Source organism: Engystomops pustulosus, chromosome 4, assembly GCF_040894005.1.
Source record: "Engystomops pustulosus chromosome 4, aEngPut4.maternal, whole genome shotgun sequence".
Classification (NCBI taxonomy): domain Eukaryota; kingdom Metazoa; phylum Chordata; class Amphibia; order Anura; family Leptodactylidae; genus Engystomops; species Engystomops pustulosus.
The window spans coordinates 106,693,144-106,709,010 of NC_092414.1; the positions used below are offsets into that span (position 1 = coordinate 106,693,144).

Genomic DNA, 15,867 nt, shown 5'->3' on the forward strand with positions numbered 1-15,867 from the left:
TAGAAATATTTACAACATAGATCTAAAGGTCTGGCTAATGATACAGATGGTTTCTTTCTACAAAACCAAATGTAAATATCTGCTCAATCTGAATGTATGAATTACAGACAAACCCATCACCATTTTGTATCAAAGGTAAGAAAATTTAGTATTATTATATTTTATTTTTTATTTCTTACATCAGATACAATCCATATATTGCAGATTATTAATGTGTTACTATATTTCCATTAATTCACATATTTGTAATATAACGTGTGTTGGACCTTCGTTATTAGCTTCCATCACTAAAGATAAATCTAACTGATCCGTTAAAATGTTAGAAGCCATTAAAATGCCCTTTAGATCAATTGTTAGTGTCTGCTTGAACTTTTTCTGTTAGTGCTTCTCTTATTTAGTCTAAAAATTTGTCAAAAACTGCAGTGTGACTTTTTATGTCTCAACTAATGGAAACTTAACAGAAGTGGTGCAAACACATACAAACAGAAGCCATTTCAAGTCCATTGAAATAAATGTACATTTTATCAGATTTCTTAGACATCTATTATTATTTTTAGTGGCAGAAGTTAATAAGGCGAGGTGTGAACTGGGCCATACTGGACCTTGCTTCTGTTCACTTTGCTAAGCCTTCTTGGTCTGTTCAATGTGTACAGTAAAATAGTAGAACAACTGTCTATAGGAGAAATAGACTTGGGTATTCCAGTTTATTAATCCTAATTAGTAATTGGATGGCCGCAGTTTACTTATGAGGACATAGTTTGTTTTCCACTTTGAACAGACATGTTACCTTATGATTATGAAATCATAGAGATCAGAATGCTGCTGAAATAAATACAGATATTGAAACATCAGTAATATTATCATTAGAGTAACTAACTATACCATTTAAAAAACTAGGAGACTTAAATAGAGTATTGAGTATAGGCGGTCCCCTGCTTAAGAACACCTGACTTACAGATGACCCCTAGATACAAACAGACCTCTGGATGTTGGTAATTTACTGTACTTTATTCCCAGGCTAAAATGATCAGCTGTAAGAGTTATCACAGGTGTCTGCAATTAAGCCTTATTATTAACTCTGGTTCTTATGACAACCCAAAATTACAGAGACCATAATAAATTTGGCTGGGTTACAATTATAAAATATATAGTTCCAACTTGCATACAAATTCAACTTAAGAACAAACATCCAGAACCCTTTACTGTAAGTAACCCGAGGACTGTCAGTATAGAGAGTAACTCTACAGTTCAGATTAGTGTAAAAACCCACATGAAAATAGTGATGTCCAGCCACAAGTGTCCACTAAAATTGTATGTGTTAATTAGTTAATAACTTCCCTGAACATACAAGAAATTAATTAAAGGGTGGTACAGAAAAACTCAAAATGTGGCGGAGATTGGGGTTATTACATGCCTTCTTCACCAAATAACTGGAGGAGAAGGCATAGTAAAGTCTCTCATATATATGATTTTGTCAAAATTTCTTAAAGTATGCCTATAATGAAAAGAAGAAACTTTTACGGTACCCTAGGTCCTTATGTACAGTGCCTTTAGGAAACATTTCACAAAAAAGCCCAGGCATATATCAGTGCACAAGTTTTCTACCTCAGAATCTCTTTTTTCTGCGACATTACAAAATACAAAAGATCTAGGTCACAGTTCATTCTCAGGAAATTGTCAGTTGTTCTACTATTTGGCTACTGGATGTACAAACAGACTAAAATTCTTAGCCCCAAATATCACCAATGGAAAATTTGATCTCAGATAAATTATAGAAGGTCCTAGAATTCTAATTGTGGTATTTCATTCTTTTTCAGGAAATAATCCCTTTATTGATGTGACAGAGACTGAAGAGGACATAGAGGTAACACATCTTTCTCACTTAAATTGTTATATGTACGTCATTCAAGACTAACCAATAGCTTTGATATTGAGAATCCATGCAGTTACATAGTCACATCACATTCTATTTATCGAATGCAAAGATGACAAAAAATAAACCAGGAAGTTATCAAATGTCCTCAACTTAGGAAGACCATTGTGTACAAATGGCAATTTTAGTTGCAAGATTTAATCTTAGGATCGGTTCCCCTTGTAAAAAAATAATTTGAGAAAAAAGAATATCTGAAATTAAAATAAAATATACAATAACTTTGGATAACTGAAATGGTGTGGTCCATTGTGATCATGACATTTAGTGGTGAAAACTCCATCAAGTGTCGCTCTAGCCTCAGTTTTCATTAAAGCCTTGGGGTCTAATGAGTAATTGCCTTTTAGAGCTCGTACATCTTGGTATTTTCCAGTTATAATGTATCGGCATACTTAAGTACTCTTTCTCATTCCATAGTGAATTAATACTAATGATAGTGACATCACCCGCATGTTCACATATTGTAAGGCAGTGATGCCGAACCGTTCAGAGACCCAGTGCTCTTACTGCAATCCAAAACCCACGTATTTATTGCAAAGTGCCAGTATAACAATTTAAGCAGCTAGCAATTCATAGCTTTCAATCATATCAGCATCTGTGGACACCAATACCATTGAAATAAGGGGGGGAAATCCAGATTTAGATTGGAGCTTCTCTTTGGGGACTCCAAACAACTAGATTTCTTGGGCCCGAAGCAGGAACTCCAATAATAATCCAACGCTATCCCCACAATCTCACTCTTCATGCAGTTCCAGCTGAATAAACTCAGCCTGGGTGCCCGTATAGAGGGCTATGCCATAAATTTGCCACACCACTGTTATTAAGGCTGGTAACACAACTGACACTACATTTGGGAGACAACAGTTATAATAATGCCAGACTCGCGTCATGTATCAGCATAGACATGAACTTGGATATCCCTGTGGATTTTACTTCTCAAAATATGAAAATCTGAAAATACAGCATGCTAACTAATATCATGGTCTCCTTTCCGAAAATTATTTCTGCAACTTGTGAATGTGGTTTTAGTAAAGCAACATATGGATGGGATGTACATTATTCAGAGTTATATTAGAAAACCATAGTGGTCTATGTGTTTGAGTGTTTTTATATCGCTATAGTTATGTTACTAACACTGTATTAGGTGCTCTTGCTTTTTCCTATTGGATAACCTTTTGAAGTATCAATGGTCATTTAATAATGTTTCATGTAAAGTTTTATACAAAACATTGCATCTTCTATCAAATAAAGATAACTTATGAGCAGATACTTTTATTTTCTCCAGGATAGTGAAGAAGATGAAAATGTGTTTGCAATTCCCTTGAGTACTGTAAGCACTAGACAGCAAATACATGGACAAGGAGCACAAGCAACAACTTCTCAGTACACAGAAGAGCTAGGTTCTCAGCCATACAAACCAACACCTGAAACATGGAAGGACCAATCAAATAGCCAGCCTGATCGGCTTAAAAAATTACTGTATCCTACTATACGGTCTACAGTGAAGCCACCTGTGGTTACAACGCTTGATGCATATAGAGTGAAAAATAGTGAGCAAGAAGAAGAAGCACAAGTCTATAAGAATAAAGAGTTAAAAAGTGAAGTAGAATTACGGGTACTTAACATGTCGGACACCACCACACCACCTACTGAAACTGATGACTATACCAATGTCCTTAATAAACTTCCAGTGACCACCACTAGTTGGAAAAGGAGGATCTTGATGCCGACTGAAAGTTATCATTATGTTGATAATGGCACTCCATTAACATCTACAGCAACCGTTTCATCAATTGTCACTGCAGGAAAAACAACTCAGGGAGATAACATTTCATTACAGTCGCCACCACCAAGTCCTAGTGAAGATTTATCCTCTGGCAGTTATAAGAAAATGATTTACCTAGCGCCAAATGACACGCTTGATGTATTGAAAACAACCTCTCAACCTAACATTCATACAGAAGAGATGAGGCGTGTGGTCAATACGATTATTCCAAATGAAATAGCATCTTCATCAGCTGCAGCTCATAGCAGTACAGGGCTGCTTCCATCAACTTTGCTTCCGGAAGTACAGAGACCCTACGTTTTAACATCTACTTTATCCTCTCTGGAAACATCTCAGCCAGTTTCTCCAAGCCTTGAACCACATGGCTCTGCTTCTTCTGCGACTGAGGTACTCTCTCAGACAACCCAACCAGTATCGAATGGTGAGATACCTCTTCGACCCTCATACACTAGTGAAGTTTTTCCTATAGTTACTCCTTTGTTGTCTGACGCGCAGTACCTGAAAGCTACCCCTGCTACTTCTGATATTGGTCAGATCCTGCATGCCACACCTGTATTTCCCAGTGTTGATGTGTCATTTGAACCTTCCCTGTCTTCCTTTGATGGCGTTCCTTTGCTTACACTATCCTCCACTTCCTCCAGTAGACAAGTGTTTGCTCATCATGCAGGTTCAGAAATGTCCTTACAAGTCACGCAAACTGTTGCAACCGATGCCCTTTCTTTGCATGTTACTTTGGCTGTGCCTGAAACCAATGCATTAGGTCAGCCAAGTCAAACACACCATTCTGATGTCAAACCACATCAGACTGTTTATGCTGCTTCTGAGATGCTAACATATGGCCATGAGGGTGACACCTTTAATAACGTTCAATTGATTTCTCAACTTGAATCTTCAAGCACTGATTTAAAGATGCATGTACTTTCCACGGTGTCTGAACTTGCCTATCCCTTTTCTAATAATTTGGCTTCCACAGAACCCTTTGCTGTTTCCTCTGACTCATCAACCTATGTGCATGATTCTGTTGGCATATTTCACCAGGGTACCTTAAATCCAATGTCTAGCACTGAACTTCATCTTAAACCAAGTACTGTGATGATACAAGGGGATGTTTTACTTCAGCCTACACACACCATTCTTAGTGAGAGAGATCATTCAGAGACCTTTTCTGGTAGTGGGTATTTTATTAATGGGATAGATGATTTACAAAGTCCTAGTGGTTCCTCAGATTCTGCAGGAGCTGCAGTAAAGTACACCATACCTGAGCTTCATCAAAACCAACCAGTTGCTAAAGGTCCTACAGACTTTGACACTGGACCGCAAACTACCTCTACTTATGGTGAAGTAGCTTTACATACAGAACATCAAATGATAGCAAATATTTCTGCATCTGATGTAGTAAGGGAAACTAAATTTCCACCAGAAATTAATCCTACTCTTAGTAATTTTGATTCTGACATTAACGCAATGTCAGAAAATCTGCTACCAGTTCAGCCATTGAATGCTGTATCCACAACCTCTGGTGACATATTGCTTAAAGCTACGCTTGCTGCAGCCTCAAAAACTGTCTCTGCTTTTACTGATATGCTACTTTTGCCAACTCAGGATTTCTTTTATGAGATACCAGAAAAAGCCATTAATGAAGCGCTGACGCAGACTGTGCCGCAGTTGCCTAATGCTAGCATTGCTTCACCTGTACCCAGTGTTGCAGAATTGAATGAATCTTCCAGTTCCAATCAAATAGGTTCTAACACTGGCTCTGTGCTGCTGCCTTCCGTTGGTGCTACTGCTGAGTATTTGTTTCATTCTTCATATGCACTACCTGTTGGAAATTCTGTGTCTCCAGTTTCTGTTCAGCCTGCATATTCCCAGCAAACAATGTCAGTCTTGCATGAGAATGTTGTTCCGTCTCATTTGTTTTCCAATGTAAATTCTGATGGAAATGTATCACAGTCAGATTCTAATGACACAATTGTTCAGCCTGTCGATATTGTACCTGTCTATGATTCTGCAATGTCTCAGACAGTTTCTACTCCATCATTGCCTTCCAGTATGTTACCTCAAGGCACAATCTCGTATGCCCATACACCACCATATGCTTATCCTACGCATGGCATTCCTGTTGTGTCTTCACAATATACTAAAGGCACCTCTGCTGTTGAAAGAAAAGCTAAAGAGTCTATTACTCATCCTGTTATTTTACCAAATATGTATGTTTCTGTTACAGCCGATTCTCCAAACAGTGAGAGTCCTAGCACATTGTCAATGTTAACAGCTACATCTCAAACAACAACTGATGTGTTATCCACTGTCAGCACTTATACCAAAACGGGCCCTTCTGTAGTGGATGATGGCTATCTTGTTGTAGCTAGAACAGATTCCACACCACATACAGAACCCCAAGAGAATACCGTAGCTGAACCTAGTAGTTATGTGTACAGTGGGATGGAGAAGAGTCACTTAACCGAAGCTACCGAGCAGCCTGAAGAAGGAAGTGCATTATCAACAGCCACATCTGACAGCACAACAAGCCATGACGTGGAAGAAACAGGCCACATAACGACTCCAAGTTTACACCTGAAGAAGCACAGTGAACCCACAGTCCTGGAAACGCACATTCAGACTGATAACACTGCCTTGGAAAATACATCCGAGTCAAGTTCTTGGGCAGTACTGACTAGCGATGAAGAAAGTGGTTCTGGTCAAAGTTCCTCAGATAGTCTTAGTGATAATGAGACTTCTACAGATTTCAATTTTTCAGACCTTAATGACAGAGACAAAGACTTTGAGGTTGCAGTTGAACCAGGTAAAGCAGATTTGACTCCTGGATCTGAAATTACATCACCACCATCTATAAATATTGATCATTCAACAGTAGTCAACGAGTCTGAGGCAGGTTAGTGGTGGAGAATACAGCTGGATACAATATTGCCTCATACCATATGAAATTATTATTATATGTTTTGTGAAACATCGGCAATATTCTGATTTAATATGTAGTATGAAAACAGTGTTATTGACATTAGAAAAATGAGTGTGTGAAAGGGACAAGTGGCAAATTTCATGTTACCCCCATCTATAGAATCATTCAGTTCAGTAAAGGTAACACATTTTTCAGGAGAGCAGTTTAGGTATGTCCATGGTAAAATGTTCTTTTTGGGAGGACTGCAGGATTTTAGATACAGTATTGTTTTGAGTTAGTTAGTACTTTTGCAATGTAACTGATGTCTTAAAATAAACAGTAATATTAAACTTGAGCCACTATGATGATTCCTAACATAGCTTGCGCTTCTTTTAATCGCTTTGTTTATGAGTGCACTCTGCTACCTTTTGTGTGTTCCTGCATCTGGGTTCTCTTGCTTTGCTTTTCTTTGCTTTTGGACTCTAATCAAATAAATTCAATAACTAATGTAACAAACTTGCAACCAATTGTTACATAGGAATGCATGCAGCATGCCCTGATCAATAATGGTGACTCTGCAACAAGATCTAACAAAGGTTTGTTCCCTTTCACTGTGGATATGTACCAAACACAAAGTGGGGAATAACAGGCAAAACCTGGCTTTGGCATAGGAGGCATGTGTGTTTTTACACAAGAAAATGCCCTCCTCTTACTTGAAACACAGAACTGTAGGGATTTTTAAAGGTGTCATCCATCCACCTGGAGAGCATCTGGCATCCAAAATCTATTCAATCATAAGAACAATAAACCATGGCAGCAAGCACAAAAAAAGTATAATTTTTTTAATATTCAACTTCTATGTTTAACGACTGTCCCAAGCCTACAGATTTAGCTATAGGGAAATAGCCGCTGGTTGTATGTGAACTGGAGCTTATTTTCTGTCATTCCCTGTTTGAAATTTAGAACTTCTACCCATAAACTTATTTTATGTTTTAATAGTGGTTGTAATGTAATGTAATGTAAGTAATGTAACCCTAGGACTGTAGAGAGAATATTCAATAACAGATGGGTACCTAGATTATAGGAAGAATTCTCATTAGACCCATCATTGTGCTTCTGATTCTCTAACATACTGTATATCAGGCAGCGACTCCTGCTCCTCCTGCGGTCCCTATTTCTCCATATGCCTTTCCAAGTGGTGTCTACATGAATCTGTACTGGGACTGTGTACTGGCAGGTCCAGTATTTTATTATACTACTTTATTATATTATTACTGAAAGCAACCTCCTTACTCATAAGGCTAATAGTCACACTTTTATAGGGACCAGTAGATAAATGATATGACAGGACATAACCATTTGAAAACTTTAAGATCCTACAAAATAGCAATGGATACAGAAATCTTAAAGAGACCCTTTTACCAACCCCACCTCAGTGCATCATTTCAAAGGCATTGTTCCTCTGATTTGTTCCTTTAGCCATGACCATTCTGAAATAATCAGTTTTGTTATTTTAGAATTTATTATGTCAGATGGGCGCAGCCAATGTATTTGCTCCAGCCCAGGACCACACATCTGACAAAAAGATTTCTTTTTAAAATATTGTAAATGTTATAGCTTGTACAGCTTAATGATGGAAAAGGCTATTTTATTTATACTTTTGTTGATTTTACTACTTATTATTTCTACTACAAAATGTTAATTGATTTTGAAATAATTATTCATAATTTCAGTTAGCCTTCTTATACACTCCATGTTAATACATTCTTCAGTTATGCTTCCTAGAAATTTATGAATAATTGGCAACCAAGTATTACTGGTCAGAGAAGGGGGGTGTCCCAGTTCAGTGGAACTGTCCAGGTAGTTGTGATAAGGCCCCATGCAAACTAATGTATAATTGAGCCATGTGCTAGCCGCTTTCTTCGCGGCCAACAAAGGGCCCCTTTACTTCTTATGTGCTTGTTCCCACAATTTGGGCAAGCCGACTTCCAGCGCCGCAAATTATACACTAGGTCCTATTCCTGCCTATCTTTGCGATGCAGGGAGTAATTTTTAATTGTCATTGGCAGAGTGATCAGTGATCACCCGCTGACGGCAGCAAAAAAGAGATCATGTCTGTGTGCACAAGACACTAATCTGCAACGGTTCAAATGGAGTCTGTCATGAGGATTTAGGCCCACAAATCCAAGGAGGGGACAGAATTAAAATGATGTTTTATGTTCTCAGAGATAAAACATCATACAGAAAGATATGAAAACACTATATTCAGAGTCACAAAGGGGGAGAAGAGTCATGCTTGGCTAAATAATAAACAAGGTTTATCCTCATAAGGTAACTGGTGGGTGCTGCTCCTGAAGGTAGCCTCTATGATGATGTACTAGTCCTGTGAAATAATCAATTTCTCAGTGTAATCTTCCTCACCCTTTGCAACTCACATGTGTCTAATAATGTCCAGCTCTGGTCACCTGACCCCACACTGGAGGAAAACCATTGGTCCAAATGTAAGACTGAAGGCTACTAGGCAGCACTGTGACTAGGCTAATAGTTGGCACCGGGACTAGGCTGCTGGGCAACACCGCGACTAGGCTGCTGGGCAGCACCGCGACTAGGCTGCTGGGCAGCACCGCGACTAGTTTGCAGGGCAGCACCGCGACTAGTTTGCAGGGCAGCACCGCGACTAGGCTGCTGGGCAGCGCCGCGACCAGGCTGGTGGGCAGCAGGAGTTTGACACCCCTGTCTTGCAACATAATATACATAGACATGATTCTATTACTATTCTGGATAACGGGGCGGTGGTTTGGGGGCCTGAATCCTCTTGATGGTTTATTTAACAAGGGGAATGGTACCATCTACTTGTGTATTTATTTTTAAATAGGAAATACACATTACAAAAAAATGTTATTTTTTCTGGATTGTAATTCTACAAGATATGTGTCAGAAGTATTGACAGGTCTTTTTTAACTTTTTTCTTATTTGACACTCATTCTTGGTATCAAGAGACATGGGTGCAGTGCAACAGGAAATTACAATAAGTATTTTATTTTTTAATGAGACAAAATTTAAACTATGGCCCACATGAGCAATGCACTTGGTGTGTTTATATAGTATGGATATGTATAAAACAGAGTTTTTCTATTTACATGGGCTGCTGTTTTACAGAACATAGGTCCATCAATTGATATGCCATCTAGTTGCAGGGTAGGTAGCATAAATCAGAACATTTATCCCTCCATTATACATGTATTTTTAGTTTTTCTTTTGTCTAACTACATTAATAGGCCTCATGCATGAAAACGTGTAATGGGGCTGGGGCCCCATTATTTTCTTCTCTTATTTTTTTAACAGTTTTTATTCTTTTTTCTACAAAATAGAAAAGGATTAACATACAGTCTGTGCCTAGTGAGCCACGTTTACATTACAATGTATACAGATGTACAGAATATAAGGCTGGGCATAAAATTCTAATACCATACACATCAGATTAATTGCTTCTAACTGCTCTGAACATTCAGAGTAAGGCTCGTAGGAGCTCAGGGAGGTATATTTTGGAGCAGACTATATTAGAAGAGAAGAGGGAAAATAAGAAATTTAGATATCAGCATGTAAAGGAGAGAAGGAATAAAAATATATATATATAATGTAAAACATTATGAACATAAAACAATAAGGCCTAGGGCTGACTGTAACTAGTTTGTATTCCTGGAAGTGTGTGCTTCTCATCCATGAGTCCCAGTGTAACTTAAAAGTGATATATTTGTTGCTCTGTAAAGATATCACTTTTCCATAGGAACAAGTGTTATTAATTAGTGCAATAACCTTCTCTAAGTTAGGTCTGTGAGTGTCTTTCCAATGTCTTGTAATAGCTAGTTTTGTGGATAGCAAAATATGTGCTGTGTTGTATTCTTGGTCAGGACCATAAAGTATGTACTAAGGTTCCTTTCTGTCCACATAATCTCCAACAACCGGGAGAGGAGGAGCTGTACATCTTATGTAAGCGAGAGGAGGTAAAATACCATCGCATATGCGTTTTGTCTGTAGCTTCAAGATGTGAAAGGCTGTGAAAAGTGGTGTGTGCTAGTGATATGGTCCATCCTTTTTCCCAGACCTGCATGTAAGGCAGTTTGGTTATTATATTCTTTTTGCCTAACAATGAATACAAAACGGAGGTCCCTCTTTAGCCGGTTGTTTTGTCTACAAGAAAGAGAGAACTTGCTTGTTTATCAATTGGCTGTTTGGTATTAAGTTCAGCATAAATTAGCAGATTTTAGGGTACTTGAAGATTTCTCCTTGGGGAAAGTTAAAATTTGTGGTTAACTTGGAGAAAGGAATAATTGTTTGGTTCTCAATTTTGTGATGTTTTGCGCCTGCCAGAAATGAAGATTCATGTTTTAAATGTTATCCTCAAGAAGAGAGAAAGGTACAATGTGGGAGACGTGTAAATCACATTTGTTGGATGAGGTTAGGTCTTTCCAGGCTTGGGCCCCAGTATTTGCTATGGCAGGCAGTGGTCCTATTCATGTCTGTCTTTGTGGCAGTCATTTTCTATTGACAAACGGCTTTGGGAGTGGCACTCAAGCGGCAATTTCTCATGGGCCACAAATAAGGGATCGTGTTCCATTGTTTGCGGCCTTCAATGTGCATATGCATGTGTAGTACAAAACATAAGTATTCATGTGTGTAATACAGCTCTGGCACCACTAGATGGTAGTGTTATTCCAAGGATTTGTAAAATAAATCATCTACTGTGTAGGTATCACCATGTAACATTTTTCATATGTTGATTTGCTACTCCATCTATTACTCTAGTATTTATACTGTAATCTCCTTTATTTGTAAGCCATTCGCTGTAATGGCCAGGCATTCATTACTATGTGTATCAGTAACAAAAGCAAGGTGTATATCACAGGTATCCATTTTATATAAAACACTTGACAAGTTCAAGTCTATTCATTCTGATTTTTTTTCATGTTGGACTCCCTAGCTTACTGGTATATATTTCTGTAAATACGTATTGAGGTACATAATGTTTGTATCCTTTTGAATGATTAACTTATTATACTTCTAGTATATTTTAAAAAATGATAAAATGCGGCATCAGTATTATTACATTGTGGTTTTGGGAGCTATGGGGCATTCATGTTGTTTCACAGCACATGACTAGAGGTTAACGGACCCAAACTTTAAATTTGTGTGTGCCGTGTGACCTGGATAAATTGCCAGATTGCTGTGAAGTGCAAGACTCCTCACTTCTAGCCACCGATGTGATTGGTCAGAGGTCGCGCGGGACACACTCGGACACTAACTTAAAATCTGTGTCCGCTCATCTCTACACATGACCCTGCAGAACAGAATAACATTTTTAAGACAAATTCATATCCTATTAATTACTGTAACACTCTTCTTATGTTCACACATTGTAGAAACACTACAGATTTCACATTGTAGAATTTAGTAACAGCAAAGTCAATGGGATAATAAAGTCAATGGGATTTTGCAAAAATTGTTGATTTATCTGGTGGGTTTTCGAAAGGGGGTACCACCATCAGTACTGCACCTGCACCTATAGTTTTACAGCAGAAATGGTGGCGAACTAAAAATCTTAAGAATATTATTCACACCTTGATATATCCTTTTTCAAAAGCCCTTGTAGAGAGTTTGGAGGTTTTGCCCTTTAGGATGATCATGTTTAAGTCACAGAATACAGTGACTAAGTATCTCATTCAAGAGGTCTCAGCACGCTTAACCATCACAGCAACAGCCATTGATTTTTGGGGGCTTCCCCCTTTTATAGAGTTGCAGAAGTACAGCAAAGGATTATGATCTCGGCAGCAGGACACACTGTGATCACTTGGTTGTCCAAAAGCACATTATAACTGTATATTATCAGCAAGCTCATTGATGAGTTGCTAAAAAATATTTATACATATGTTTATTCAAATGCATTAGAAATATGTACATCTATTAAAAATAGTGCATAATACTTTCCAATGTAACGTAAAGGTTGAGACTTACATTGTTAAATGTAAAATGCGCTTCAATGTTCCATTACATTGCAATCATTCCAGATATATCATGAATAATTGGGTTATTTGGGGAAACCCCATATGAAATTTCAATGTAACACTAGATTACATTAGAAATGATAGTTTAGAATATAACCTTACCTCCTGAAATGCTGTGGAGCACGGAGATGAATCATTGTTAACAGGGTGGGAAAGACACCATAGGGAGTTAAACGCAATCCCCTTAAAGACTAAAGCTGTACTTTCTATAAATATTCTCATGCATTCTCAGCCAAGCAATTATTTTACTTAGAACATTTTGTTGTACAATGTTTCCTTATATACTTCAAATATATTAGTAAAATCCAAATTTAGTATGTGATCAACCAGAACTAAAAAAATACAATTAAATATAATAAAATATGACTGAGATTATTTTGGAAAACCATCCATGGGCTGGAGCAGGTGTCAAAAAAGTGGGGAAGGTGAGCATACTTCATGCACACGTACCCTGCACCACCTCTTTGTTTTACACTTGAATCAACTGCCTTGTGTGTACACTGTTTATGTAACTGGTTGAAGTGTCTATTCACTGCTAATTATTTACCAGGATGTTAAATATCAGAAGGGTATGGATACTGGTAAGTGAGGGTATGAGACTGATTATATTGGATTGGTGCATTAGTCGGTTCAACTATGGCCTTTTAATGTCATTGGCTATTTTAACAGGGAGATTTATCAGGGCTTCTACACCTGTTTTCTGGTGTGCAAGACTGGAAAAAAATCTGAATTCTTAGTGCACTTAGTGAATTACAATTATTTCTTCCTTTGCGCCACCTCCACGTCAAGTGGACATGGAGCGAATGTGAAGGGGGCATGCCCAGCGACAGAGTGTGAGCATGCTAGGTATAGCCTTTGGTCGTACAAGCCTGAAAACGCAATTGTACACCAGCACAGCCAGCTGCCGGTTCCATCAGGAGGCGGAGTGGAGGGGCAGGGACTTCATCTCTACCCTTGCACACAATGTGCTAGCATATGATAAGATAAGAAAATGTGAGAAAAAACTCCACTCCCTGCTGGTTTGGGGAAAAGATTAGAATTGTTCGCAACTTTTTAAAACAGTTATAAAAAAAACGACAGACTCAAATGCTAGATATAACACAGTCTAAGATAAATCGTACAAGCTCAAACAACCTCCCTTTCCCCATTTTACAACATATTGATCCATGTAAAATGATTGCTTGGTATGTAGTGCCAGAAATAATTTATAGCCACTTGAGTATCCATTTTTCCCTAATCATTAGAACACACTATGCCTCCATTATTATAAACCCAGTTTAGTGTTAAGACCTTCTACCTGGAAGGTGCTATATAATCTTAAAGGTCTAATATCTAACTGGCATAGTACAAATACCTACGTGTTATTAATGGCCTGTGTTAGTTGAGGCTCAGTAACAACTTTTGTATTGGGGCCCATGACCTTTAAATTATGCCTCTGCAGCCAACCAATGAACTATAAGAATATGTTTTTTTCATAGATGACCGTAGTAATTATAACCCAGCGTATAGTGATATACTACTAGAACATTGAAGATTGAATAAGTCTATGTTCCACCAGTGCACATCTATCATTCTGTATTCTGACCATTACATTACCACCTGCAAATCTTCCACATAAGAGCTCATTACAGTGTAGAAAAGTGAGCCCTGTTGTCCTCGTTAATTTGTACTAATAGAGTGGATTATTCTCCTTTTACAGAAGAAACAGTGTCACATCTAACATCAACATGTTCTAATAATACTACTGACACATAAGACACTGCATGGGACAGCTCTTGATATTAAGCTGCATGCAATGAATGCTCACACTGTAAAATAAGAACAGTTATGATCTCCTTTCTTTCCTAACCCATAAATGCCCCATGACCCACATCCTAATTACTGATGCCATGAAGAGTTTTTTAATCAAGGTGCGTCATCTATGTAACATGTATCTGTCTGTGGGTCAGTGTGTATCATGTGCTTGGTGCCAGGATGTGATATGCATGCCTACAGTACCACTTGTGCCATTTTCATCTCTAGAACTCAGACTCAACAGTGAAATGCATGCCATGCACTGCCCATTCACTATCATGACTGTAGTAGCTGGTCTGCAGACTATAAAATATTGTATTATGAAAACTGTAATGTCTGTATGTATGTATGTATATGCTATATGTCTGAGCTGTGCCTGCCTTGTGCACCTTATTAACCTCCCACTTTTATATGTATAGGAAGGACCAAATTAAACTTTATAACATGATATCTGTAAAAAGACCTCAGTGTATGTGCGGCACAATGTGACTGTGGTGTCGTAAAGAAAACCACCATCACTGTAGCATTGTACCTAGTCTTTCTTACCAGGGTATAAGCATTTAGTAGGGTGCTTTGCCTAATACCTTGTCTAAGTAACCTGTCGTAGCCTTTACTGGCATCTTGTACACAATACTTACCACAAAGCTTCACATTACCTAACTATGTTCCCAGCCTTTGTATCTTTTACTATTAATGTCATCAATTCGAAAATAAAGAGACCGAAAACAAAATCAATGTTTACCCTAAACCACAATGTTCACTGCTATTTAATGTGACCACTGTGGGGAAATAGCACAGCAAGTAAAAGTCAGCAAATAAATGGCCTGTGAACAGCAGCTCTATATCCGTATAGATGTATATTACACAATACTCCTAACTACAAATTCACATTGAATAGTATGGACTACAGGCCTATTGGAAGTATAAACAGTGTAGATTCTGGTTATTAATCTCCTTGAGTGGGGGATGGCAAGATGACAACCACATTGGGGCAGATTCGTCAATGTTAAGACAGAATTCTGTAGTAATTTGAACCAAAAAAACAAAACGAATGTGGTGCCTGAAAGTGGGAAAAAAAGGAAAAGTTAATGCATCAAAGATTCTGAAAATGTTCCAGAATTTTGTCGCAGTTATCTGGTGTAACTAGACCAACTAATAAACATGCAGAGTATTACTAGACAGTCTTATACAGCACCAGATTTATCATTCAGCGTCAGACACAGTGATGAATGGCGCGGCATAAGACTGTCGAGTCTTACTATGTGCTGTTTCAGATTAATCTGCCCCATTTGTGTGTCACTTCCTTGCTAAAGTGAAAAAGGAATTCTTTAAGCCCTGCTAGAAGTCAAACACCAGACTCAAGTAGTCAATTTACCACCGAGAATGTAAATTAGGA

The 15,867-nt window shown here is 38.0% G+C and overlaps 1 protein-coding gene across 8 annotated transcripts in view; it reads left to right on the top strand.

Moving 5' to 3' along the window:
• The window catches only part of PTPRZ1 (protein tyrosine phosphatase receptor type Z1), a 147,679-nt gene that overhangs the window by 79,935 nt on the left and 51,877 nt on the right, over positions 1 to 15,867 (top strand). For 2 of the 8 annotated variants that reach the window (XM_072146990.1, XM_072146991.1), the window contains exons 11-13: positions 1,818 to 1,864; positions 3,216 to 4,137; positions 5,941 to 6,609. In XM_072146990.1, coding sequence (XP_072003091.1) covers positions 1,818 to 1,864; positions 3,216 to 4,137; positions 5,941 to 6,609 — 1,638 coding nt within the window. Of the gene's footprint in view, positions 1 to 1,817; positions 1,865 to 3,215; positions 6,610 to 14,572; positions 14,588 to 15,867 lie in introns of all 8 variants that reach the window. The other 6 variants (XM_072146988.1, XM_072146992.1, XM_072146987.1 and 3 more) reach the window with 6 other exon arrangements.